At 54.0% G+C, this 25141-nt stretch overlaps 2 protein-coding genes across 12 annotated transcripts in view; both read left to right on the top strand.

The window, feature by feature from the left end:
• BAHD1 (bromo adjacent homology domain containing 1) overlaps positions 1 to 19390 on the top strand; it is a 28460-nt gene extending 9070 nt beyond the window's left edge. For 3 of the 11 annotated variants that reach the window (XM_063794735.1, XM_063794734.1, XM_016927938.4), the window contains exons 2-7: positions 9602 to 11047; positions 13065 to 13444; positions 15015 to 15174; positions 15625 to 15701; positions 16489 to 16589; positions 17095 to 19390. In XM_063794735.1, the coding sequence (XP_063650805.1) occupies positions 9616 to 11047; positions 13065 to 13444; positions 15015 to 15174; positions 15625 to 15701; positions 16489 to 16589; positions 17095 to 17284 (2340 nt within the window). In that variant the 5' untranslated portion in view covers positions 9602 to 9615 and the 3' untranslated portion in view covers positions 17285 to 19390. Of the gene's footprint in view, positions 1 to 9601; positions 11048 to 13061; positions 13445 to 15014; positions 15175 to 15624; positions 15702 to 16488; positions 16590 to 17094 lie in introns of those variants that run through there. The other 8 variants (XM_016927941.4, XM_016927940.4, XM_016927937.4 and 5 more) reach the window with 4 other exon arrangements.
• Positions 19391 to 22148: 2758 nt separating this feature from the next.
• CHST14 (carbohydrate sulfotransferase 14) lies at positions 22149 to 24329 on the top strand. Its single transcript, XM_510310.6, has one exon. It carries the CDS (start codon positions 22385 to 22387, stop codon positions 23513 to 23515), a length of 1131 nt encoding a protein of 376 aa, XP_510310.3. The 5' UTR covers positions 22149 to 22384; the 3' UTR covers positions 23516 to 24329.
• Positions 24330 to 25141: the final 812 nt, after the last annotated feature.

A 25141-nucleotide genomic window follows, 5' to 3' on the forward strand; every position in this document is an offset into this window, starting at 1 on the left:
TTTTGAGACGGAGGTTCACTCTTGTTGCCCAGGCTGGAGTGCAGTGGTGCGATCTCGGCTCATCGCAACCTCTGCCTTCCAGGTAGCTGGGATTACAGGTATGTGCCACCACGCCCAGCTAATTTTTGTATTTTTAGTAGAGACGGCTAATTTTTGTATTTTCTCCATGTTGGTCAGGCTGGCCTTGAACTCCCAACCTCAGGTGATCCACCCACCTCGGCCTCCCAAAGTGCTAGGATTACAGGCGTGAGCCACCGCGCCCAGCCTTCCTTTTAACTCTTTGTACCTGTTTTTTTTTCCTTGTTAGGATGAAATGGTAACAACTAGCTCATAAGGCTGTTGGGAAGATAAATGAGATAGTGAATGCAGTGTGCTTAGGACCTTGCCAGGTGCATAGTGAGTGCTTGACAAACATTGACCATCCTTTTACAGTAGTCACCTCTGCAGTGAATCAGAAATTTCCAACCCTGCACACTTAGGGTGTCTGGGGACTGATAATGCTAACTTTAGTTCTTTGCTCCTGATTTCACCTATCTGTGACATTCTTTGTCTTGATACAAGTGTCTGTAGTACTACATTCACTTGCTTAATGGTTTAGGGGCAGCCACAGCCAGTGGAATGCTTTCCAGAGGTAGCTGGGCAACTTGGGAGAGAGAAGGAGGAGGATGAGGCCAGGCATGGTGACTCATGCCTGTAATCCCAGCACTTTGGGATGCTGAAATGGGAGGATCACTTGAGGCTAGGACTTTGAGACCAGCCCGGGCAACATAGTGAGACCTTGTCTCTACAAAAATAAAAATAAATTTAAAAATTAGCCAGGCATGGTGGTGTAGGCCTGTAGTCCCAACTACTCGGGAGGCTGAGGTAGGAGGATTGTTTGAGCCCAGGAATTCGAGGCTACAGTGAGCTATAATTGTGCCACTGCACTACTACTGCAGCCTGGGTGACAGAGCAAGACCCTGTCTCAAAAAAAAAAAAAAAGAAAAAGAAAATGAAAATTGATGGTAATGAAGGAGGGTTGTGCCATGAAGATACAAGAGATTTCCTATTGTAACCTTGTTGCACTGTGGATTAAATTGAAGATGCACAGTGGACTCCTGGGGATGGAGGAGAGTTTGGAGGTCAGAGGGCTCTTGTCTTGAGCTCCAAGTGGTGCTCTAAGTCTAGGATAAAGATTTTACACAGGGTGGGGCAGGTGGACAGCCAGATCTTCATTTATTCTTACTAAGCTCTTATTAAGTCATGTGGGTGGGATTTACTGTTAAGGAAGGCAGAGCCTACCTGTCCCCATAGGGCTGGCATCCTATTGGAGGTGGCACTAGCCACTTAACTAGTTAAGTGAGTGATATTTGGGTAGGGTGCCCATAACTCTGATAGGATCTGCCTTGCGATTCTGCTCCTGCTAGTGGAGTGTGGGGGAGGCCTGGTCTTGGATCTTGTTCCTCACAGCTGGTTCATTCAGGAGGTTAGTGCTCTGCTGAGGAGGCTGGAGGCAGAGCTCCATCTTGGCCTGGCTGGCTAGTTTCTGTTCAGGACTAGAGCTAGCACCTGTAGTCTTGGCAAGCCATTTTAGAAATCTAAGTTGTTGGTCCATGTAATGTCCTGGTGGTTGAACCAACACTCGTTCTTTGCCATTCCTGGGCAGGTGCTTGGAGAAGGCTGGTGAGCTGTTCATGTTTTTTGAAGAATGGTGCATCAGTAGCACAAGGTTTTCCCTGGTTCTGCTGAGGCCTGTTGCTGAGCTTTGGGGTGCCCTGTCCCCTGTTTTATTCCTGTTTTATTTCTCCCACATTGTTAGCTGCTCAGAGCAAATGGGTTTTGCTGCAGGTGTAGGTTTGCCTCTGGCTGATCCTGGGCAGTATGGCATCTGGATGGGAGGGTCTGAGGGAGCCTTAGCCCAGAGTTAAGGGGTGCCCCCCAACCCCTGCCTGGAGTCATCCTACATGGAGCTAATAGGGGCGAGTCTGGGAAAAGTTGCATTTGTTTCCTGCTTTAAGACTTTAGCTTTTGGGCCGGGCTCAGTGGCTCACATTTGTAATCCTAACACTTTGGGAATCCGAGGCAGGCAGATCCCTTGAGGTCAGGAGTTTGAGACCAGCCTGGCCAACATGGTGAAAACCCGTCTCTGCTAAAAATACAAAAATTAGCTGGGCGTGGTGGTGGGTGACTGTAATCCCAGCTACTCGGGATACTCCTGCTGAGGCAGGAGAATCACTTGAACCCAGGAGGCGGAGGTTGCAGTGAGCCGAGATCACGCCATTGCACTCCAGCCTGGGCAACAAGAGCATAAACTCCATCTCAAAAAAAAAAAAAAAACTTTAGCTTTTGTTTGTCACCCTTTCCTGCATCCAAACATTTATGAAATGAATTTCTCAGAGTGCTGCCCACTCCCTACTGGGCTTTTGTTCCCACGGTACACGTGGCATAAAGTAGGCCCTCAGTAAGTGTCTAAATGCCTGGCTCATATGTACCCTCTGAGAAGCTGCCTTGGGGGGACCCCTCAGCCAAGCTCTGAGCAGTCCATTATAGCCCTTGTCACACTATCTTGTTCTGTCTTCCTGCTAGCCCATGCTCCAACTCTTAGTCTTTTGCATTTTTTTCCAGCACTTAGTCTGGTGCTTGTAGGGGAAAGAGAAAACAAATGAGCTTGTATTGAGAACCTGCTGTATTCCAGGAACTCTGCTAGGCACTTTACACACATTCTTCTTTAACTTAATCCTCACAGCAACCTTGCTGTGTAGACAAGGAAACCAAGACTCAGAGTTCAAGCCATTGACTAAGGCCACACAGGATTAGCAGTGGCATGAAGTGGCTTCCAGCCCCACATGGGTCTCCCTCTGCTGTGGGGGGCCAGCAAATGTTGGCTGAATGGGCAAAGGTCACAAGAGGTGCTGTGTGCCTGAGAATGAGGGGCAGGCTTAGCTGGGCTAGCACCTGTGGATGCAGGTCTACCTTATGCACACATGAGTTGTGTACTGGGAAGAAGCTGGGGGAAGGCACATTGCCTAAAGTAGGGACATGTGCCTTTTAAGAAAGCCTCTAAAGACTAGTTTTTTATTGCATGTGATTACCTTCTAATTTGTCAGGTTAAAGTTCGTAAGGCAGAACACTGGTATGATTAAAACACAATGCTCTCTGCCCACTCTCCTCACTCAGGGATCTGTGTGTTGTATAGCAACTTCTAGATATGAGAGGTATACTCTTGTTTCTCTTGTCCTCAGCCCCTGCCACCAGACCCGAGGGCAGTCTAAAAGCAAGCCTGTGTCCAGATGGATCAGGCCAATTCCTTTCAGCTGCACTTCGTGCTTCTTGCCCAGGTGTTTTTAGGCTCCCAGTCTGGTTGCAGAATGAATTGAGTGCCCACAGCAAGTGAGGCTGTATGGGCACTGAGGAGGCAGGGCTGGTGGCTGAGGCCCCTGCTCTCTCTCTCTCTTTGAGGACAGTGCTCCTTGCAACTTTGTGCTGTGGAGCTGAGACTTCTGCTCTGCATGGGTGCCTGCACTGAAGCCTCATTCAGGTGGCACAGACAGGCAGGACGCACACCTTCTGACCTCACGTTGTGGGTCTAGCCCTGCCGTTAGCATCTGAGGAACTTGGCCTTTCACTGTAGAGTTGAGTATTTCTCAGAGACACAGAGCTGTTGTTCAGGGTCTGTTGGGATAGTTTCTGCCCCGGCCCTCTTGCTCAGTTGTGGCCCACAACTGAGGGCCACTTCCTGCCCCAGGCAGCCTCTGCTTGTGGGAGTGATCTGGGCTGTGACCTGCCCTTCCAGGCCCTCACCCTTGTTTCCCCAGAGCAGTGCCAGCACCCCGTGCTCCCCTGGGCCTCTGACTCTCCCTTGAACCTTCAGCCCGGCGTGAAGCACCTTGGTTGTGCTCTGCTCGTGCTGGTGGGGTTGGTGTATGGTGCTGCTGCAGCTTGAGGGCCAGAGCAGGGCATCTGTCTGTCCCTTTCTGCTTCTATGGAGATGACTACACCCGGCCCTCTTGCTGAGTTGTAAACTGAACCCCCCACAACTCACCCCACACTGGGTCCTGCAAGGGAAAAGGAGTGTCATCATCATTATCTTTCCTTGGGGTGGGCACTTAGGTGTTTTTAGTGGAATAGTGGCCGAGCAAAGTTCAGGTGCAAGCTTGGGTTTTCAGATTTCTCACTGGGGTAGGAGGAATCTGTCCCGGGCTCCTGCTGTGGGGAATGGCCAGCCAGGGCCAGCTGCCCTCCTCTGTCGGGTTGGAAGGATGGGGGAGGTTGGCCTGCCTGCCTCTGCTTACCACCGCTCCTAAGGAAGACTCTTTTTGGTATATCCATCTTAGATGAGGGATCTGGAGTTTGGAAAAGCTAAATACATTGCTCAGGAGGGACAGAGCATTTAAATCTAGGTCTGCCTGACTCAATGCTTTGGTTCTTTCTGCTGTACCAGCTCTTTAAGAGATTCACTACCAGCTGTGTCTTTACCTGGCTTTACCATAAGAATTTCAGCAGCTTCACCTGTTTCTCCATAAAGTGACAGCAACTAACTTTAAGTGAAAAGGAGCCTAGTTTTGTGCTCTTGCCACATTTCTTCTCTGATAGAAGATTCAAGAAATTCAGTGCTCATGACAAGTGTTTTATTCCTTTCATGGATGGGAGGGGTTATTCCAAGAGAGAATGCAGAGGAGGACAATGCTTAACTCAGCTCCAGTTGTGGTTTTAGCTGTAATTGGAAGGAGGTGGCTTCTAATGGGGCAGGGTCCTTCCCAGCCCTCACCCAGATGACCTGATCTACCCTTATCTAAGGCTCCCCTGAATCCCTCCCTCTCATTAAAAATAAACCTGGCTAGGTATGGTGGCTCATGCCTGTAATCCCAGCACTGTGGGAGGCCAAGGTGGAAGGATTACTTGAGCCTAGGAGTTTGACACCAGCCTGGACAACATAGTGAGGCCCTCTACCCCCGGCCCCCCCCAACCCCCTGCAGCCTGTCTCTACCAAATTACCTGGGCATGGTGTCACGCGCTTATAGTCTCAGTTACTCGGGAGGCTGAGGTGGAAGGATCACTTGAGTCTGGGAGTTCGAGGCTACCATGATCCATGATTGCACCACTGCACTCCAGCCTGAGCAACAAAGCAAGACCCTGTCTCAGACAAAAACAAAAAACAACAAAAAAGAAAAACCAAAGAAGCCTGAAAAGCAAAATTTAAAGTGTAGTCCTGAAACCCTCAGGATGGTGTGCGGGGTGCAACCCAGAGCTGGGTGGGTAAGGGGAGAGCAGCAACCACAACTGAGGGCCACTTCCTGCCCCAGGCAGCCTCTGCTTGTGGGAGTGATCTGGGCTGTGACCTGCCCTTCCAGGCCCTCACCCTTGTTTCCCCAGAGCAGTGCCAGCACCCCGTGCTCCCCTGGGCCTCTGACTCTCCCTTGAACCTTCAGCCCGGCATGAAGCACCTTGGTTGTGCTCTGCTCGTGCTGGTGGGGTTGGTGTATGGTGCTGCTGCAGCTTGAGGGCCAGAGCAGGGCATCTGTCTGTCCCTTTCTGCTTCTGTGGAGATGACTACACTCAGACCCTCCTATGACAGTTTAGCTGGGCCTGACCTCCCCCTCGATTTTGAGATCCTGATGCCCCTGAGGTGAAGGTGACCTGTTTACTGTCTTTAGAGTACACTTCTGAGGATTTGGGATTCAACCTGTGGTTCTCTGGGTCTTTGGCCTGGATGTCCACCAGCCAGCCACTATCCTTCCTGGCAGCTGTGTCAGAGCTGGAGACAATCAGACTGGTTTTCTCCAGTGAGAGCTTTCTTGACATCTTTTAAGTGTCAAGAAAGTGCCCTGGGAATCCCTCCTAGAGACCTTCCCAAGAGGGCATGGACCACCCGTGTCTGGGAGGACAGAGCTTCCCAGAGAGGAGGGGATAGTGCTGAGAGAACCCAGCGCACCTTGTGCCCTAGCAGTGGTTGAAAGTTTCTGGGTGGCTAGTGCGTAAGTGGGAGGGGCAGCAGGAGGATTGGTGGGGCTGGGAGAGGGGAACCAAGCCTACTACTTTGCTGGGATCCCCTCTCCCCAACCAGCCCTGTAGCTGGGCCATCCCTTGTGGTTTGGAGGGGCCCTGGCAGGCTTGTAGCCCCTCCACCCAGCCCCACCCCAGGGAAAAAGTTGCAGCCGAGCTTCTTGCTTCTTCATCTGACTTCAAAGCATGACTCACACATGCTCTCCCCAGAATGGAGTGCAGCGAGAGGCAGGCAGCAGAGACCCCAGCCTCTCCTTAAGATGCTGAGTGGCTGGACTTTGCACCACAGGAAAGCTAGGAGCTGTTTTGCGACGTGCTTTTGATGGCCTTGGGTGTTTTTAGCGAGTGACAGGGGATTTGGCAGATTTTAGGGAGTCTGGCAGGAGGCTGTTCTGCTCGATTTGGAAATGTGACTCGCACCCTGTGATTCAGAGGCTTCCTGGGATCGTCAGCACCCTACCCCCCAGGGGAGTAGTGGGTGTCCCTGAGGGACTGGAAAGCTGAATAAGAGGTTAAAGAGCAAGATTAGTCCACAGGGAACAGATTCTCAAAGGTTCTGGGCTCAGACTCCTGAAAGTGGAAGCTGTGTAGTCAAGGCACTGACTCCCTTCCCACCTCTCTCTGCTTGGGACTTCTGTGTGTTGAGAGGGGAAGACTGAGTGGGGACAACTATCCAAAGATCTGAGGACCATCTGCCCATGCAGCCAGTCTCCCAGCCAGCTGGAGGTCAGGGGTGGCCAATCATCCCCCTGCTAAGAACGCTTCCAGTAGCCAGGCCTGACAGCACCTCCCTGTGCTGTCTTTCCCAGCCGCCTTCTCCTTACTCTGTACTGTGTCCTTATCCTCAAAGACGACAAGCCCAGGTGATCTCCACCTTGGCTCCCAGCCGTTCCCAGGCCCAGCCCCTCTGGTAACTTGGGGCCTGTTGAGGGGCTTTGGCCCGTGCTCAAATGCATGGTCTGTTCACTTATCCATCATCTCCAGGCCATTTGGGAGTTGGGGAGGGCTGGACCTGGGCTCCCTAGGAAATACTGATGTGCTTCTGCTGCTTCTCATTGCATGCTCCTCCACCTCCAGCACAGGGGTGCCTGGATATGAGAGAAGGGCCTGTGGGTTATAAGAAATGGGATGATATTGTTGTTGTTGTTGTTGTTTTGAGATGGAGTCTCACTCTGTTGCCCAGGCTGGAGTGCAGTGGCACGATCTTGGTTCACTGCAACCTCCACCTCCTGGGTTCAAGTGATTCTCCTGCTTCAGCCTCCCAAGTAGCTGGGACTACGGGCTCATGCCAGCACGCCTGGCTAAATTTTTTTTTTGTATTTTTATTAGAGACAGGGTTTCACTGTATTAGCCAGGATGGTCTTGATCTCCTGACATCATGATCCATCCGCCTGGGCCTCCCAAAGTGTGGGGATTATGGGCATGAGCCACCACGCCCGGCATTGCCAATAAGCCTGCTGAGCAGACAGGGACGGGTGGTCACCCTGATTAGAAGCAGGAAAGAGACTTACGGAGCCTAGCAGATGCCTGGGATTTTTTAGGAGCTCTCCGCCTGTGCTTCAGGAATGAATGGGTTTGCCTTCTGTGACTCTGTCTTGCCCGGGGCCTGGTCTCTGAGCAGTGGCAAGTCCCCGCACGTGGCCAGAGCAAAGCCTGGCACGCTGCCTCTCCTTTCCAGTTTTCCGTGTCCTTTCTCAGGGGTGAAGGTTGCCCACACCACCCTCAGCCTGGTTTTCTGAGCACTCTTTCTCAATTAATGCAGCATGTCTCTGGAGAGGAGGTGTCCAGTGACCCCACCCACTGGCCCAAGGCCATGGGAGCTAACAGGGAAAGATTCAGGAATCCCTGGGAGCCCTCAGGCTTGAGACTTTCAGGGTTAAATCCTGGCCCAGCAGGGACTGCTCTCAGTTCCTCTGTAGAATGAGTGTGAACAGCAATAGCAGTGGGGAAATTAAGCTGAAAAACCTGGGCCTGCTGGGTGGGGATGGGTCGCAGGAGTACCTGGTGAGGGACAGAACTTGTCTGGCACCTTACTTGCCAGCCCCTGTGCTTTGGGTTGAATGGTAGGAAGTGAACAGCTCCGTAGTCTCTGACCACCGCCCTCTGCAGTTCTTCATTGTCTTGGCCATGCCAGCTTCCAGTGCACAGCCAGCTCTGGCCTCTCACTCAGAACTGGGGCCCAGGCTGCCGCAGGTGTATGTTGGAGTGTTTTGCCAAGCAAAGTTAGGGGATGATGCCTGGTCATATGCATTTTCTGTCAGGGGCTCTGGGCTTCTCCCACCTCCTGGCATCCTGCCCCTGCCTACAAAGAGGGAGAACCGAGCATGACTAACAAGGCAGCTCATTTGTCTCCTGTGTTAGTGCTTCTCTTTGATACTTTCTTTTCCCAACTGTTTGTGGCCGGCAGGGGTTTAAAGCTGTATGGCAGATCTACGCACAGTCCCTGGGTTTTCTCTACCCCCAGCAATATGCTGATCCTGGCCTTACTGTTACCCTTGCCCTGGGTACTGGCACCCTTTGGGCTGCTCTTGCCTGGAATTTGAACCAAAGTTCAAATGAGACTTCTCCACCATGGGCCCCTCAAAGCCGAGACCTCTCCACCATGGGCCCCTCAAAGCTGAAACTTCTCCACCATAGGCCCCTCAAAGCCAGGCCTTCACCCTTGATAGAGCTTTTCCAGCTAGACCCAGGTTGTGGCAGTCTTGCTTTATGTGCCAGGGGAGGAGTCCTCAGAGACTGAACTTTGCCTTCATGGCCCAGCAGGCAGGTTCCTCATCTCAGCTCTTCACTGTCTGTCTTCTTGTCCTCCTGTGGCCAACCTCAGAAGCCCTGCGTTTGGGGAGGGGGTTGTTAATGCCTTGGTTATACTTTTGGAAGAATAGATGGACTCCTGGCCGGGGGCAGTGGCTCACGCCTGTAATCCCAGCACTTTGGGAGGCCGAGGTGGGCAGATCACGAGGTCAGGAGATCGAGACCACCCTGGCTAACACGGTGAAACCCCCTCTCTACTAAAAATACAAAAGAAAATTTAGCAGGGCGTGGTGGCGGGCACCTGTAGTCCCAGCTACCCGAGAGGCTGAGGCAGGAGAATGGCGTGAACCTGGGAGGCGGAGCTTGCAGTGAGCCGAGATCTCACCAATGCACTCCAGCGAGACTCCGTCTCTCAAAAAAAAAAAAAAAAAAAGAAGAAAGAATAAATGGACTTCTACCACCCAGTCCCCCATCTTGGGAGGCTGTGTCTTCAGAGCCTCTTCCTATCCTGTGATGAATATCTAGTGAGAGAAGGACAGGGGGAGAGAACAAAGAGCTTTGCCACCAGCTCCTCCTATCCCCTGTCCCTGGGGTCTGCCTTGCTCCCTAGGCTCTTCAGGGGCTTAGTTCAGAGATACCCTAGGCTAAAAGGAAAGAGGAGGAACCAGTCCTTGCACAGCTGCTGGTAGCTTGATTCCACTGCACCTTCACACTCTGGAAAGGGAGTCCCGGGAAAATCCATACTGGAGACAGGGTAGTTGTAGGCCAGGATCACTGCACCTGGGGCTGGGTAGGCTGCAGTGGGAGAGAAAGCAGGCAGGAGCAGGCCAGAGAGGGCTTCTCTCATTGCCCACCTTCTGTCCTGCAGGTTGGAAGTACTCCATGACACACACTCGGAGAAAGTCCCTTCCCATGCTGAGTTCGGGCCTCACTGGCCGCCGAGAGCCCCTGCAGATGGAAGACAGCAACATGGAGCAGGGGGTTGAGGGTGTGGAGCCAGGCATGCCCGAGAGCCCAGGTCACCTCACAGGGCGCCGCAAGAATTACCCACTTCGTAAGCGCCCATTGGTTCCTGAGAAGCCCAAGGCCTGCAAAGTGCTGCTGACTCGCCTGGAGAATGTGGCCGGTCCCCGGAGTGCAGATGAGGCTGATGAGCTACCGCCTGACCTGCCCAAGCCCCCCAGCCCGGCCCCATCCAGTGAAGACCCTGGCCTTGCCCAGCCCCGCAAGCGGCGCCTGGCCTCCCTCAATGCTGAAGCTCTCAATAACCTGCTGCTGGAGCGAGAGGACACCAGCAGCCTGGCAGGCACCCGCCGCAGTCGAGCGGGGGATCCCCACCGCAGCCGTGACCGTGATCGTGCTACTGGGGGCTGGTCCTCCTCCAAGAAGCGGCCCCGGCTGGGGGACCTTGGAGGAGGAAGTCGGGACCTGTCTCCAGAGCCAGCACCCGATGAAGGTCCCCGCCGAGATGGAGACCCAGCTCCCAAGAGACTGGCTAGCCTGAACGCAGCTGCTTTCCTAAAACTGAGCCAGGAGCGGGAGCTACCCCTGCGGCTGCCTCGTGCCCATGCAGAAGTAGATGGGCGCTCCACTGAGCCCCCAGCACCCAAGGCCCCGAGGCCAAAGTGGCCCAAGGTCAATGGCAAGAACTATCCCAAGGCTTGGCAGGGGGCCAGCTCTGGGGAGGCTGCAGGCCCACCTGGCTGGCAAGGCTGCCCTGATGAGCCATGGCCATCTGCAACTCCTTGTGGGCCATCCGTCCAGCCATCTCATCAGCCCCTGAGCAAGGCTCTGGAGAGCCCTTTGGGGCTGCGCCCTCACCTGCCCCTGCTGATGGGTGGACAGGCGGCTCTGAAGCCGGAGCCTGGGCGCCCAGGCGAGGAGTCACCTGCCCCTAAGCAGGAACTGCATCAGCCCTCTTTCCCCACACCTCAGCTGTCGCCGCTGCCGATGCCTGGCAACCCCGCCGACTACAATGGCCTGTGTGTTGGGCCTGAGCTCACTGCACTAGGCAGCTTCTACCTGTACTGTGGCCAAGAGGGGCTGCAGTGTGGGGGCTACTCGCCCTGCCCCATGCTTCCTGAGGGCAAGCTGTCCCCAGTGGCTGCACCTCACGAGGAGGGGCTCCTCTTAGCTCCGAGCTCAGTGCCCTCAGGCACCCCTTTCCAGCACCCTCCCTGGGGCTCCTCTCGCTACTGCTCTAGCGAGGACACTGGAGTGAATGGCTACAGCATCTGCGGAGTGTTGCCCCTGTCTGTTACCCACGCTGGCACTACCTGTGGCGGCTGCCCATACAAAATGCCTTTTGCAGCAGGTGAGGCTTCCTGGGCCCAAGATGTACTGGGGAGTCTCGGAGACATGGCATCCCAGGAGGTTGGGCTGTTGATCTGAGCAGGGGTCTCCCTTGGGGTCTGGCTGCTAACTGGAAGGTAGGGGGCTTTCAGAAGTGAGAACTCCCATAGTCTGTGCCCCAAGCCGAGGAGCATTCCCAAGAACAGGGCCCGTATAGCTCTGGACAGCCTTGCTCTGCCCAGGCTACCTTTGGAGATTCTTGGCCTGGCAGTTAGGTAGCATTGCAGTGGTACAGGCCACAGGAAGGCCTCTCTTCTCTCCTCATTGGGATACCCATTCTTAGACTCTGAAGAGCAGGTTAGATATTGGAATTAGGACTTTTACCAAATTGTTCTCACGGCCCTTCTACCCTCCTTGAGGAAAGCTAGAATTCCCTAGTTTCTAGAAACCAGTACTCTCTGCATGCTGGCCAAGTTCAGCATTCATGGGAAAGGTGGTAGGTACCAGGCTCAGTAGGTGGTACCTACTGCACAGGGCAGCTTTGCCCTGGCTATAGAGGCATTGAAAGAGAAGTGCCCAGACTGAGCATCACTTTGCTGGGTGTGGATAGAGAGGGTGCACCATGAGAACAGACAAGCAGAGTTCCCTGACATGGATGGAATGCGATCAGGGCCCACAGCTTTGGTGTCTGCCTGCCTGACAAGACCCAGACACCTGAGAGGCCCATGCTCCGGCTGTTGAGACACTCCCAGAATCATTTCTCTTCCCTAAACTGGCAGAGGTATCCTCACCTGCCTCTTCAGGCTCCCTGCCTGCCTCCTGGGTGGAAATGAGACATGCTGGCCAGCAGGTCTGCCCTGCTGCTGGGGAGGTGAGGGCTGGACCTTCCAGATCTCCCTTCCCCTGACATCCTTTCTTGTAGGGGTCTATAAAACAACTTTATAGACCAGTTGGCCCTGGCCAGACTGGTTGTTTCAGGTTGTGGCTTGAGTTAGAGTTCTTATGACATGAGAACAGGCTGCTGCTTGGGGTTTTCCTTCTTTTTTTGTGCCATTCCCCAAGTCTAGACCCTTATCCCCTCTCCCTAATAATAAGGACACCAGTAAACACCATGTACCAGGCACTGTTCTGAGTGCTTTACATATGGGAGGCTGCTTGGCATGTAATTGAGCACAGACTCCGAAGCCAGACTGCCTGGAGTGAAATGTTCTCCCCCACTTCCCTAGCCAGGTGACTACGGGCGAGTCAGTAACTGCTCTGTGTCTCAGTTTTTTTAACTATAAAATGGGTGTAATGATACCTATCTCACAGGGTTTTTGTAAGGATGAAATGAGTTAATGTGTTCGTAAGAAGACCAGCCAGTTGCTCTGAGGGGCAGAGTGACTTGCCTGAAGTCACATGGCTAGTAAGTGGCAGAACCCAGGCTGATTCTAGAACCCCTATTCCCAAGCATTATGAAAGCCTTAGAAAATTAATATCAGGGCCAGGCGCGGTGGCTCATGCCTGTACTCCTAGCACTTTGGGAGGCTGAGGCGGGCAGATTGCCTGAGCTCAGTAGGTTGAGACCAGCCTGTCTAACATGGTGAAACCCTATCTCTACTAAACATACAAAAAAATTAGCTGGGTGTGGTGGTGGGCACCTGTAATCCCAGCTACTCAGGAGGCTGAGGCAGGAGAAATGCTTGAACCCGAGAGGCGGAGGTTGCAGTGAGCCAAGATAGCACCACTGCACTCTAGCCTGGGCAACAGAGCGAGACTCTGTCTCAAAAAAAAAAAAGTTCGGAGTTAAAAAGGATGTTCCAACCACCTCTCTTTCAGACTAAAAGGGGAGATGGCCAATCTCCAAGATCAGGAAACACCCCTGTCCCCTTAGAGAGTCACTCTGACAGTCCACCATAAAAAGGCCTCTGATCCCATCGGCCATCTCAGTGGCCTTTGGTTGCACAGTTAGAATTAAGACAGGGGCAGGCTCTGAAAGCAGATGGGTGATGGGGGTCACTGCTTGTCCTGTCCTGACCACTCTCTCCCTTTCCTAGAAGGCTGCAGATCCCTGGGCCAGTTGGAATTTCCTCTCCCGGAAGCTGGCCACCCAGCCTCACCCGCCCACCCACTCCTGGGGTGCCCTGTACCCAGTGTGCCACCTGCAGCAGAGCCCGTCCCCCATCTTCAGACACCCACCTCGGAGCCCCAGACAGTAGCCCGTGCGTGCCCTCAGAGCGCCAAACCTCCCAGCGGTTCTAAGTCAGGTCTGCGCACAGGCTCCAGCTGCAGGCACACTGCAAGGAGCAAGGCTGCCCGCAGGCCTAGCCACCCCAAGCAGCCACGTGTCCAGCGCCCACGCCCTCGCCGCCGCCGTCGCCGCCGCACTAATGGCTGGGTACCTGTTGGGGCTGCGTGTGAGAAGGCTGTGTATGTCTTGGTAAGTGCTAGCTCTTAGCTGATGACGAGAGGGAGGGAGGCAGTGGGGACACATGACCTGCAGTGAGGTAGGTGCTAGAAGCACCTGGTTCTAGCTACTCTGAGAGCTGACAAGGGACTCCAGTTTACAGTTTACTTGTACCCCAGGAACCAGTCATGCTGGCCCACCCAGCTTGCTTCCCTAGCCCCCTACTGATCCTGTACCAGACACCCCAGGGAGGTCAGGAGACACACAGTCATAGCTGGTGGCTGCCATCTCGGTGAGTGTCTTCCCCTCCCCTCCCTGCTCACTCTGTCCTTTACACCCTGGATTGTAAAGTGGAGGACTTTCAATGGAGAACTTTTCTGGATAAATCTATATAGGGGGCGTTGGAATGGGCAGAGAAAATTAGTGACACAGAGAACATCTCGGATGATGAAAAGAGGCCAAGTGCGGTGGCTCACATCTGTAATCCCAGTACTTTAGGTGGTGGAGGTGGTAAGATCGCATGAGGCCAGGAGTTCAAGACGAGCCTGAGCAATATAGACCTCATCTCTACAAAGTAAAAACATTAGTTAGCCAGGCATGGTGGTGTGCACCAGGAGGCTGAAGTGGGAGGATTGCTTAGGTCCAGGAGTTCAAGGCTGCAGTGAGCTGATTGCACCACTGCACTCCAGTCTGGGTGACAGAGACCCTGGCTTTTAAAATTAATTAATTAAAAACAAAAAGAATATTAACTAAAATTTATTGAGGCTGGGCAAGGTGGCTCATGCATATAATCCCAGAGCTTTCAGAGGCTGATGCTGGAGGATTGTTTGAGCTCAGGAGTTCAAGACCAACCTGGTCAACATAGCAAGATCCTGTCTACAGAAAAAAAAATTTTTTAATTAGCCAGGCATGGTAGCATGCATCTGTAGTCCCAGCTACTTGAGAGGCTGAGGCAGGAGGATCACTTGAGTCCAGGAGGTTGAGGCTGCAGTGAACTATGATTGCACCACTGCATTCCAGCCTGGGTGACAGAGTGAGACCCTGTCTCTAAAAATAAATAAATACATAAATACATAAAATTTATTGAGCACTTCTTAGATGCCAGAACTGAGCTAAGCATTTTGTAAGTATTATGCCCTTTAATCCTCACCACTACCCTATGTGGTATATATCCCATCTTCCTATAATTAATCCCATTTTACAGATGTGGAAGCTGAGGCTTAGCAATACTTTAAATAATTTGTCAAAGGCTGTGCCCCTTATAACAGTGGTTTAAGGGTTCAGACCGAGACTTGTTCCATTAGGAAGCATGAGCACTTACCCAGCACTGGGGGTCTTGGAGTGAGAGTCAGCTGTCGAGGGTATGGTGGTCAGAGCTCAGCCCCAGAAGCTTCAGGCCACTTTTCCACCCCTATTCCCTTTTCTCATCCTTTCTCCAACCATGAGAATTCCCCAGCCCCATCCAAAAAAGGATAGTGGTTTGACAAAACCAAGGTAGTGGTTTGACTACCTTGAAATCGTGGAAAGGATGTCATTCCCTCTCTCTGTCCTTACTCTGAGTGTGGCTCTGCAAGCCTATTTGTGTCATTGGTTTGTTGCCTAGGATGAGCCGGAGCCAGCCATCCGAAAGAGCTACCAGGCGGTAGAGCGGCATGGGGAGACAATCCGAGTCCGGGACACCGTCCTTCTCAAATCAGGCCCACGAAAGACCTCCACACCTTATGTGGCCAAGATCTCTGCCCTCTGGGAGAACCCCGAGTCAGGTACCTCTCCCTCTGGCTGGGGACCCAAGGGGCAGCTGCCTTCAGCAGAACTGTAGTCCCCAGATTGGCCCCTGCCTGGAGTTTGACCTGGCATGAGTCTCCCCGTGTTCCTGGCACAGAGTCTGCCTTCCACTCGGCTGGGGTCTGTCTGCTGCCGAGGGCTGTAGGTGACCTTGTGGCTTGGGTTGGATCAGCTCATTAACCTTTCCAGCCAGCAGAGCTTGGGCACCTGTCCCCCCACCTCACCTGTCAGTGCCTTCTCCCCCTTCTCCCTCCATGCCTAACAGCATTCCAGGCCTCTGAATGCTTGGCCTGGGGCAGGGGACATGGGTTGCCGGAGCCTGCAGGATTGAGGTTGGATGAACCTCCAGGACAGCCAGCCAGCCTCTCTGCCTGTCTAAGTAACTCAGGTTGCCAGTTCAAGCCATAACCACTGTGTTGTCCCTCCAGGAGAGCTGATGATGAGCCTCCTGTGGTATTACAGACCTGAGCACTTACAGGGAGGCCGCAGTCCCAGCATGCACGAGGTGAGCTGCCTGGCAGATGGGTCAGGGAGGGCAGGAGAGACAGAGGGAAAGGTTATGGCACTAAGACGTGGTAGGGGGAGGGCAGCCATGGGCTGTAGTCAAATCCCTGCGCTTGTCACTTTGGACTCCAGAGAACCTGGGAAAGGGCCCAGGATTTATTCTCTTTTCCCAACACTGCCCCAATTCATGTTTCAAAGGGAATAATAACCTTTGTCTTAAAAAGAGGAACAGAAAGGGAACCCTTGAGGTAGCAGGTGCCAATGGGAGCAAGTGGATGTGTTCCCCTGGCAACAGGAAAGGTGAGGTGGAGCTGCATACCTGGTCACTTTTGGTATTTTCTGTAGTAGGGGAGGGGAGGGGAGGAAAGACTCCTCCTAACACCCCATAGGCTCTCCACCAAGCTGTGTGCTAAAAGAGGTGACTGCCATCTGTGTGTGCCCCGGGCTCACCTCTTATTTCACTTTCCCTTGCAGGGACTTTCCATCTAACTGGAAAGATGAAGAACATTTCCCCTCTCCTACGCTAGGCAGGGCTGGGGTTTGGGAGGTCAGTGACAATCAGGGGCTAGAGCAGATACCTGGCTATTCTGGAGAAGGGGGGGACCTAGAAGGGACTCAGGAGGAATGCCTGGAGGCAGTAGGTGAGGCATACTTAGGCTGAATTTCCAGGGAAGCTTGCTGGAGTCATCTCAGGTCAGCAGGCCCAGCAGAGGGGTTAATGTCTGCCTTGCTCTGGGAATGAGGTGCTTTCCAGCCCTGGTAACAACCTCCACCTGTCTCCCTTTGAGCCCTTGCAGAATGAAGTGTTTGCCTCGCGACATCAGGACCAGAACAGTGTGGCCTGCATTGAGGAGAAGTGCTATGTGCTGACTTTTGCCGAGTACTGCAGGTGGGTGGTTCCCTGCACCCTCTGGCTGGCCTCTTCCCTCAGGCTCCCCAGGCATATTTGGGGCTGCTTGGAATTCCCCGAGAGGATCTCATTCTGCTCTCTACCTGATCTTACTCACTGAGCCTAATCTCCCAGAACTTACTTCCCTATTGCTTGCCTCTACCATCTGATATTTTTTGGAAGAAAGAAGAAAAATTGTGTTGCCACACTGAGGTAGAATGGTTGGAGCAGAGTTGGGGGGTAACATTACTGCTCTTGGAAAAAATTTAGGCGAATTGGCAGGCAAATGGAGAGAGGCCCTGGCAAGTGTGGTTCTCCAGTGACAGAGAAGATAGCCTGGTGGTTGGCAGAGCAGACATCATCCCTGGGATGGGTGGAGATAGTACCACCCCTTGGGGAGCTAGGATAGCCTAGCTCTCTGGGTAGGGTAGGGTAGGGTAGGGAAGGAATTGGTCTTCCTGCAAAAGTGGCTGGAGTAAAGACAGTGAATGGTATCTCTCTACAGGTTCTGTGCCATGGCCAAGCGCCGAGGTGAAGGCCTCCCCAGCCGAAAGACAGCACTGGTTCCCCCCTCTGCAGACTATTCCACCCCACCCCACCGCACAGTGCCAGAGGACACGGACCCTGAGCTGGTGTTCCTTTGCCGCCATGTCTATGACTTCCGCCACGGGCGCATCCTTAAGAACCCCCAGTAGCCTCCTCATGCCCATGCTGGGGCTACCCATGGGCAAGTGGGGCTCGGGGTAGGGGGCACTGCTTGAAGCACAGCACTTGGTTAGGGGGCCACAGAGGCCTAAGTTTGCTGGCCTGTGGTTTTCTTGGGGGGGAGGGCAGGGGCCTCTGTGGGTTCTGGGCTCCAGGGGAGGGAGCTGGGGAGGCCAGGGTATAAGAAAAGCATCAGAACTCTCAGCTTGGCCCAAGGTACCTTCTGTGGTTCCCCTGGGTGGAGATTTCCGAAAAGTAGTCTTCTCTGAGGCTGGGCCAAACCTGAGGGAAATGGGGCCCTAGGAGGGTGGGGGCGGGAAGGAGGGGCAAGGTCTTTCAGGAACCAGACCCAACAGGCCCTTCTGTAGCCTCCCCCTTGCCCTCAAAGGGGGAGTAGGGGCCAGCTTTACCTCACCCACTGTGACCCGCCACTTCCCCTTCAGCCTGGGACCAGGCTTTCCTAGATCCCAGCACAGCTCTGAGCTTGTTCCTTTGAGGCATAGAGAGCCAGAGTCTGGCTTCCAGAGCATTGACTTCCTCTTCCTAGACTTGAGGCCTTTTCTCTGGCTTTCCTTCTTTGCCCTGCAGTAGCAACTGGTGCTGGGACAAGTTGACCCACCTCTCACAGTCATGGATGTGGCCCACTTGTGGGAGTCTCCTGTCCACCTCCCAGAGACGGCCACCCAGCGGGTCTGGCTTCCCAGAAAGTTAACTGATGATTGTGGGGTTTGTCATATCTGGGAGGGAAGATGGGTGCTGGGAGAGGGTTGGGGGCAGGGGGCAAGGAAAATTGCTACCTGATTTGTTGAAGATTTTTCCTCTTGCCTTACACATGGAGGTTCCAGGAAACCTCTTGCAGAACTTCACACGTGATTCTTCAAGCCACACCCACCTGAAATCAAACCAAAGGAGTGCTGTGGCTCCCCTTGCCCTGCCACCCTTTCCCTAGTCTTTTGTAGATTGCACTAATTTACATCCTAGCAAGAATCAACACTGTATCAGTCCACAGACCTGCTGAGCTGCAGCCACTTGCTCTAGGAGCTAAGGACTTGCATTTTCAGTTTGTTCCTGTTGCCCAGAGGCCCTGTTCTCACCTCATGCTGCTCCCCAGAGTAGACTAACAGGCTCAGTCCCCTGTTGTCCTTGTGGAGACTAGGCCTTGGCCCTGGCCCTGAGACTCCGTGAGGGGGCTGGAGCAGCCTGGTTATTTCCTATCTGTACCAAAGAGGAGTATGGTGGGAGAGGGAGTGGAGTGCAGTGTGGCTTGGGCCTGGCGCTGGGAACCTGCTAGCTGAGCACTTCCACAAGGGCATACCCCTGGGGGCAGGGGCTGGGGCTGAGAACTGCAGCCCTGGGTCTTCCCTTAGGGAGGAGGGGCAGATGAACCCAGCAGGCTTAGGAGGTGGCACTGGGTGAGGACAGCTGGGCAGGGGCTGCAGAGGGAGGTGGAAATGAACCCTGAGGGCTCCCCCAACTTGCCATGCCCTGTCCCTTAGTAGATGAGTTGCTCCTGGTTGGTCATTGGGTTTGGGTGAGGCCTGGAGGCTTCAGAGGTGAATTTATGCTTGGGAAGCCTGATCCCAAACCTGAAGGGAAGGGACTTGGATCTCCTTATATTGAATAAGCTGTTTGGAGGAAGGTGTCTGTCTGGGAGGATGGGGCAGTAAATGAGGTTGGCAGAGTGGCAGTGGGGGCCCTGCAGAGCCAGCCTTGGAGCCTGCTCATTCTGGGCCCTTGCTGCCAAGGAGCCCAGCCTCACCTAGCAGGAAAGGAGATCAAGGCCCTCCTCCCAGGAGGTAGGGTCTTGGCTGCCCCGAACTTAAATGCTTTTGAAATCTCTTAGATGTGGAAATATTTTTTCGAACCTGAAAATGCAGCTGGTAGAATTTCAATGGAAGCATAATCCATGTAAAATATATTTTAGTTGATATTTTGTAAAATGCACTTTTTGTGTGTGTTGATCCTGGTTTCCCAGATCTGTATTTCAGTGTTTACAAGGGAGGAAGGACCTTTCCTCACCTCCCTTTTGACAGAGATTAGAAGTACTTCTTTAAGAAAAAAATAAATTTGAGAAATTGTATTGATTTAGAAAAGGATCGTTTCCTGTGTGTCCTGTCATCTTTTGGTGTGTGGGTGTGGAGAGACCCACTATTCTTATTTCAGAGGTCCCTCTTAATCCCTGTGGCATGGATGCTCACCAAGGCCAATGAGCAAAGAGGGCAGGGAAGCAGAGGGAAAAGAGAGTGAGGGAAGGAGACAGAGGGACTGGGAACTTGGAGTTGACTTCTTGATTTCATGGTGGTCACAGCTGCCTGCTTAGGTCTGTATGAAATACTTCAGTTGCCAGCCCTCACCTGACCAGTGACCTGGAAATTGGTCCCCAAGTAGGTACATGGCAAAGATACCTTCTTATCACTGGCCTCATGCAGTGGCTCCTGCCTGTAATCCCAGTGCTTTGGGAGGCAGAGGCAGGAGGGTTACTTGAGCCTAGGAGTTTAAGACCAGCCTAGGCAACATAGACCATGTCTCTCGAAAAATTTAAAAATTAGCCCGGCATGTCAGTGCATGCCTATAGTCTCAGTCAGGAGGCTAAGGTAGGAGGATTGCTTGATCCCAAGAGCACGAGGCTGCAGTGAGCCGTGATCATACCACTGCAGCCTGGGTGACAGAGTGAGATCCTGTCTCAGAAAAGAAAAAAAAAAGCATCCCTCCTCATCACCTTGGGTAACTGGCCAGCACTGTCCTAGGGCCTCAGTGTCTTGCAGCTGGTGCTTCTTGCTTGCTGAGGAAGGCCACATCATGGGGCCAAGGGTCTGCGGCCAGCTGACCCCTGCTTCAGCCCAGCCCTGGTCCCAGCCTGGAAGCCTCAGTGTTGACCATGTTCCAGGTGGGGCAGCTCTAAGGCCATAGAGGTTCCTGGGAGCCACAGCACCGCGCCCCCCCCCCCCCTCCACTTCTGCATTTTGCTAAGGCATGGTGCATGTGGGCAGGAACATTTTTTCAGAATTTATTGGTGGCACAGACACCACCATGGATTTTTCTAGCTCTGCCTTCAGTGTGCTGTGCACAAGACTCCCTTGAGGCGAGTGGTAGCTTCTCCTTATCTTACAGACAAGAAATTGGTATGGAGATAAGTACCAGGCCCAAGGACTCCCCCTGCCTCACCCTGACTGCTAACACAGAAAACTACCGTGTAACACAGAAGGGAGCACACGTGGCCACATTATCAAAAGGTTTTTAAAGGTCTAAGGCCTTATTTTCCTCTCCTGGTTTAAAAGACATACTTACTGGAAAATATGATTTTAATAGAAATTTTAATAGAAAATCCTATCACCAGAAATGTATACCTTTAGGATTATTGGAAGCAAGGAGCAGCGTAGACAAGGCAGAACCTTCACGCAAACTTCTGGTGCAGCAAATGGACAGGTGGTAGCCTGCAGATGCACTGGGGCAATCAGATGTGGAGAGCCTGCCCTGGAGAGCTGGAAGGCTGCAAGCCTTTACCGTTCCTTCCCCTGGCTCATCTGTGTGCTTTTCGTGTTGCTGGGATTGTGGGGTCATCAGTGAGCCCTCTAGTATCACCTCATCCCTCAAGTCCCCTCACCCTTCTGAATTCATCTGATCACTGGTAGCTCCATTCTCCCACTGGTATCTTCTACTTTCCATCACCTGCTCTGTACAGTCTGCCCTCGAGTCAGCTGCTTCCTCCCTTCTAGCCATTCCATGATATGCTCCTTTAATCTCTGAAGGGCCGTGATTAGAAATTTAGGTTTTAGACTCAGAACCACCCATACTGAGTGACATCTTCCCTGAGCCTCTGTTACTTCAGCTGTACAAAGGGAATGTCCACACTAGCTCCCTGCCAGGGTGGCTGTAACAACTAAAGGAGATAATGAATATAAAACACTTAGTGGGCGCTGTCCTCAGTACACTTGGGCTCTAATCATATTCCTCTGCTGCTTCAGAGGCTTGCTGGCTCTCTGCAGGCAGCAAGCACATAGCTGGACGAAGTCTGGCTACTGAGCCAGGTTCCCAGTGGGAAATGGTGGTTGCTGACATCCAAAGCACTTCGGGTCTGCTGTCCGCCCAAGTGACCAGCCTGGTGCCATGGAGCACACATCTAGCTCCAGGCAAGGAGACTACGTGCTGTTTCCCTGCTGTTTTGTGCCCCCAGCTCCTCACCCTTCCAAATGTGTGTTGGCCACACCAGCAGCTGATGGACCAATGTGTCAGACCCTCCCCAGAGTGCCCAGTTACCCACTGCCTCATGAGGAGAAGGCAGAGGAGGGGAGGCTCCATTTCCAGACATTTCAGCATTACCCAGTGGACAAGCACTGTAGTCAGTCCCCAGGTATTGCTAAACACAAGGGTCACCATGGAGACACTGGTCAGTGCCTGACAGTTCTGCTTCTCCTTCCTGGAGTGGCCACGACCTGCAGGACGGAGGGAGTTAAGGGTGGCAAGGGGGAGCACACCGAGGGCTCCGCTTCCAGCTGGAAAGACCAGCCTCCGGCATGTCTGGACTCGGAGAGAGCGCTGCCCGCCTCCCTGCCTCCAGACCCGTTGCTGGAGGAAGGGCTAGGACAGGCCTGAGTTTGTGGCGAATCCCCCTTGTCCACTTCCCTGAGGACACACGCTGCACGAGAGCAGCCTCGAGTCTTTTCTGCCTTCGAGGTCTCAGGAGCTTTTGTCCCCAAGCCCAGAGGACAGGGGTGGCCCTGACTCAGGCGCCCTCTTCCGGGTAGGGGTCCGCGTGCGCCCTCCCAAGCCCGCGCCCCGCAGGGGCACCCGCCCCTCTCCCCGCCCCCGGCGTGGGCCCGCCCCCGCGCCTGTGTCACTGCGAGGCCGGGGGTGGAGAGCGGCCGGGCGGGACATCCGGCCCGGGTCCCTCGCCGCGCCCGCCGCCCGCCGCCCGCTTCGGCGCCGCAGCCCGGGAGCCGGCCACCCCTACACGCGCCAGGGCTGTCCCCTGCCCTCCCCTCCCCAACTCCCCCCGGTCCCAGACCCTCATCCCGCCCCCAGCCCGAGCCCGCCTTCCAGGCCGCCCTCGGATCGGCCGGGCCCGCGCAGGCCCCCACCCCTTGAGCACCATGTTCCCCCGCCCGCTGACCCCGCTGGCGGCCCCAAATGGCGCCGAGCCCCTGGGCCGGGCGCTGAGGCGGGCCCCTCTGGGCAGGGCCCGGGCGGGGCTGGGGACGCCGCCCCTGCTGCTGCCGTCCATGCTGATGTTTGCGGTGATCGTGGCCTCCAGCGGGCTGCTGCTCATGATCGAGCGGGGCATCCTGGCCGAGATGAAGCCCCTGCCCCTGCACCCGCCCGGCCGCGAGGGCACAGCCTGGCGCGGGAAAGCCCCCAAGCCTGGGGGCCTGTCCCTCAGGGCTGGGGACGCGGACTTGCAAGTGCGGCAGGACGTCCGGAACAGGACCCTGCGGGCGGTGTGCGGACAGCCAGGCATGCCCCGGGACCCCTGGGACTTGCCGGTGGGGCAGCGGCGCACCCTGCTGCGCCACATCCTCGTAAGTGACCGTTACCGCTTCCTCTACTGCTACGTCCCCAAGGTGGCCTGCTCTAACTGGAAGCGGGTGATGAAGGTGCTGGCAGGCGTCCTGGACAGCGTGGACGTCCGCCTCAAGATGGACCACCGCAGTGACCTGGTGTTCCTGGCCGACCTGCGGCCTGAGGAGATTCGCTACCGCCTGCAGCACTACTTTAAGTTCCTGTTTGTGCGGGACCCCTTGGAACGCCTCCTCTCTGCCTACCGCAACAAGTTTGGCGAGATCCGAGAGTACCAGCAACGCTATGGGGCTGAGATAGTGAGGCGGTACAGGGCTGGAGCGGGGCCCAGCCCTGCAGGCGACGATGTCACATTCCCCGAGTTCCTGAGATACCTGGTGGATGAGGACCCTGAGCGCATGAATGAGCATTGGATGCCCGTGTACCACCTGTGCCAGCCTTGTGCCGTGCACTATGACTTTGTGGGCTCCTATGAGAGGCTGGAGGCTGATGCAAATCAGGTGCTGGAGTGGGTACGGGCACCACCTCACGTCCGATTTCCAGCTCGCCAGGCCTGGTACCGGCCAGCCAGCCCCGAAAGACTGCATTACCACTTGTGCAGTGCCCCCCGGGCCCTGCTACAGGATGTGCTGCCTAAGTATATCCTGGACTTCTCCCTCTTTGCCTACCCACTGCCTAATGTCACCAAGGAGGCGTGTCAGCAGTGACCATGGGTGTGGGGCCAGCAGCTGGTGGGGACTGGTTTCAACGCCAGCTTCCTGTGCTTCTGCCTGTCATTCGGAGAAACTCTGGCTCTGGGGCTTGGGGCTTCTCAGGATCCTGGATGGCAGAGACTGCCCTCAGAAGTTCTTTGTCCAGGGTGGGTACCCACAGTGACTCAGAGGACAGGGCTAGGCAGGAGACCTGCTGCTCCTCATTGGGGGGATCTCTTGGGGGGCAGACACCAGTTTGCCAATGAAGCAACACATCTGATCTAAAGACTGGCTCCAGACCCCGGGCTGCCAGGATTATGCAGTCCACTTGGTCTACCTTAATTTAACCTGTGGCCAAACTCAGAGATGGTACCAGCCAGGGGCAAGCATGACCAGAGCCAGGGACCCTGTGGCTCTGATCCCCCATTTATCCACCCCATGTGCCTCAGGACTAGAGTGAGCAATCATACCTTATAAATGACTTTTGTGCCTTTCTGCTCCAGTCTCAAAATTTCCTACACCTGCCAGTTCTTTACATTTTTCCAAGGAAAGGAAAACGGAAGCAGGGTTCTTGCCTGGTAGCTCCAGGACCCAGCTCTGCAGGCACCCAAAGACCCCCTGTGCCCAGCCTCTTCCTTGAGTTCTCGGAACCTCCTCCCTAATTCTCCCTTCCTTCCCCACAAGGCCTTTGAGGTTGTGACTGTGGCTGGTATATCTGGCTGCCATTTTTCTGATGCATTTATTTAAAATTTGTACTTTTTGATAGAACCCTTGTAAGGGCTTTGTTTTCCTAATAGCTGACTTTTTAATAAAGCAGTTTTATATATAAGGCGAGCATTTCTGTGATTTCCCTTGGAGCTCCTGTGGGCCCAGCAGATCTCCTCGATGTCTGTCTTCCCATGTCAGGGGAGGCAGCCTGTAGATAGAGAAAGTAAGGTATAACTTGGTTGGGCTGGTCCAATGGGCCGTTGCCATTCCATGGAGACTTTGGGGGCTTTCTAATAGGCTATACCAGATCACAGACTCAGATCCTGGGATGTCACCAAAGGGCAAGCCCAGTTAGGAATGGCCTCACGTCCAGAGCATACCTACATGTATTATTCCCTAAAAAAGTAGGTGGGTAGGAGATACGGGATCCTCCGCTTATTCAATAAGAGTTGAATGTTCCCCCAGAGCATTTTCTTTCTTTCTTTTTTTTTTTTTTTTTTGAGATGAAGTCTCGATCTGTCACCCAGGCTGCAGTGCAGTAGCACCATCTTGGCTCACTGCAACCTCCACCTCCTGGGTTCTAGCGATTGCCTCAGCCTCCCAAGTAGCTGGGATGATTACAGGCACGCGCCACCACACCTGGCTAATTTTTGTATTTTTAGTAGAGATGGGGTTTCACCATGTTGGCCAGGCTGGTTTCGAACTCCTAACCTCAGGTGATCCGCCCACCTCGGCACCTCCAAAGTGCTAGGATTACAGGCGTGAGCTACCATGCCTGGCCCTGGACCATTTTCAAATGAAAAAGAAAATTTTTGTGTGAGCAAGGAGATTTTTTTCTGGCACTACAAGGAAGGCAGGCAAGGAGGTTGAGTGAGGGTCAGGCTCTTGTTGACTTAGGTCCAGAGAAAGTTGTGGAAGGAATACAGTTGGAGC

The sequence above is a fragment of the Pan troglodytes genome, chromosome 16, assembly GCF_028858775.2.
Source record: "Pan troglodytes isolate AG18354 chromosome 16, NHGRI_mPanTro3-v2.0_pri, whole genome shotgun sequence".
Taxonomy (NCBI): domain Eukaryota; kingdom Metazoa; phylum Chordata; class Mammalia; order Primates; family Hominidae; genus Pan; species Pan troglodytes.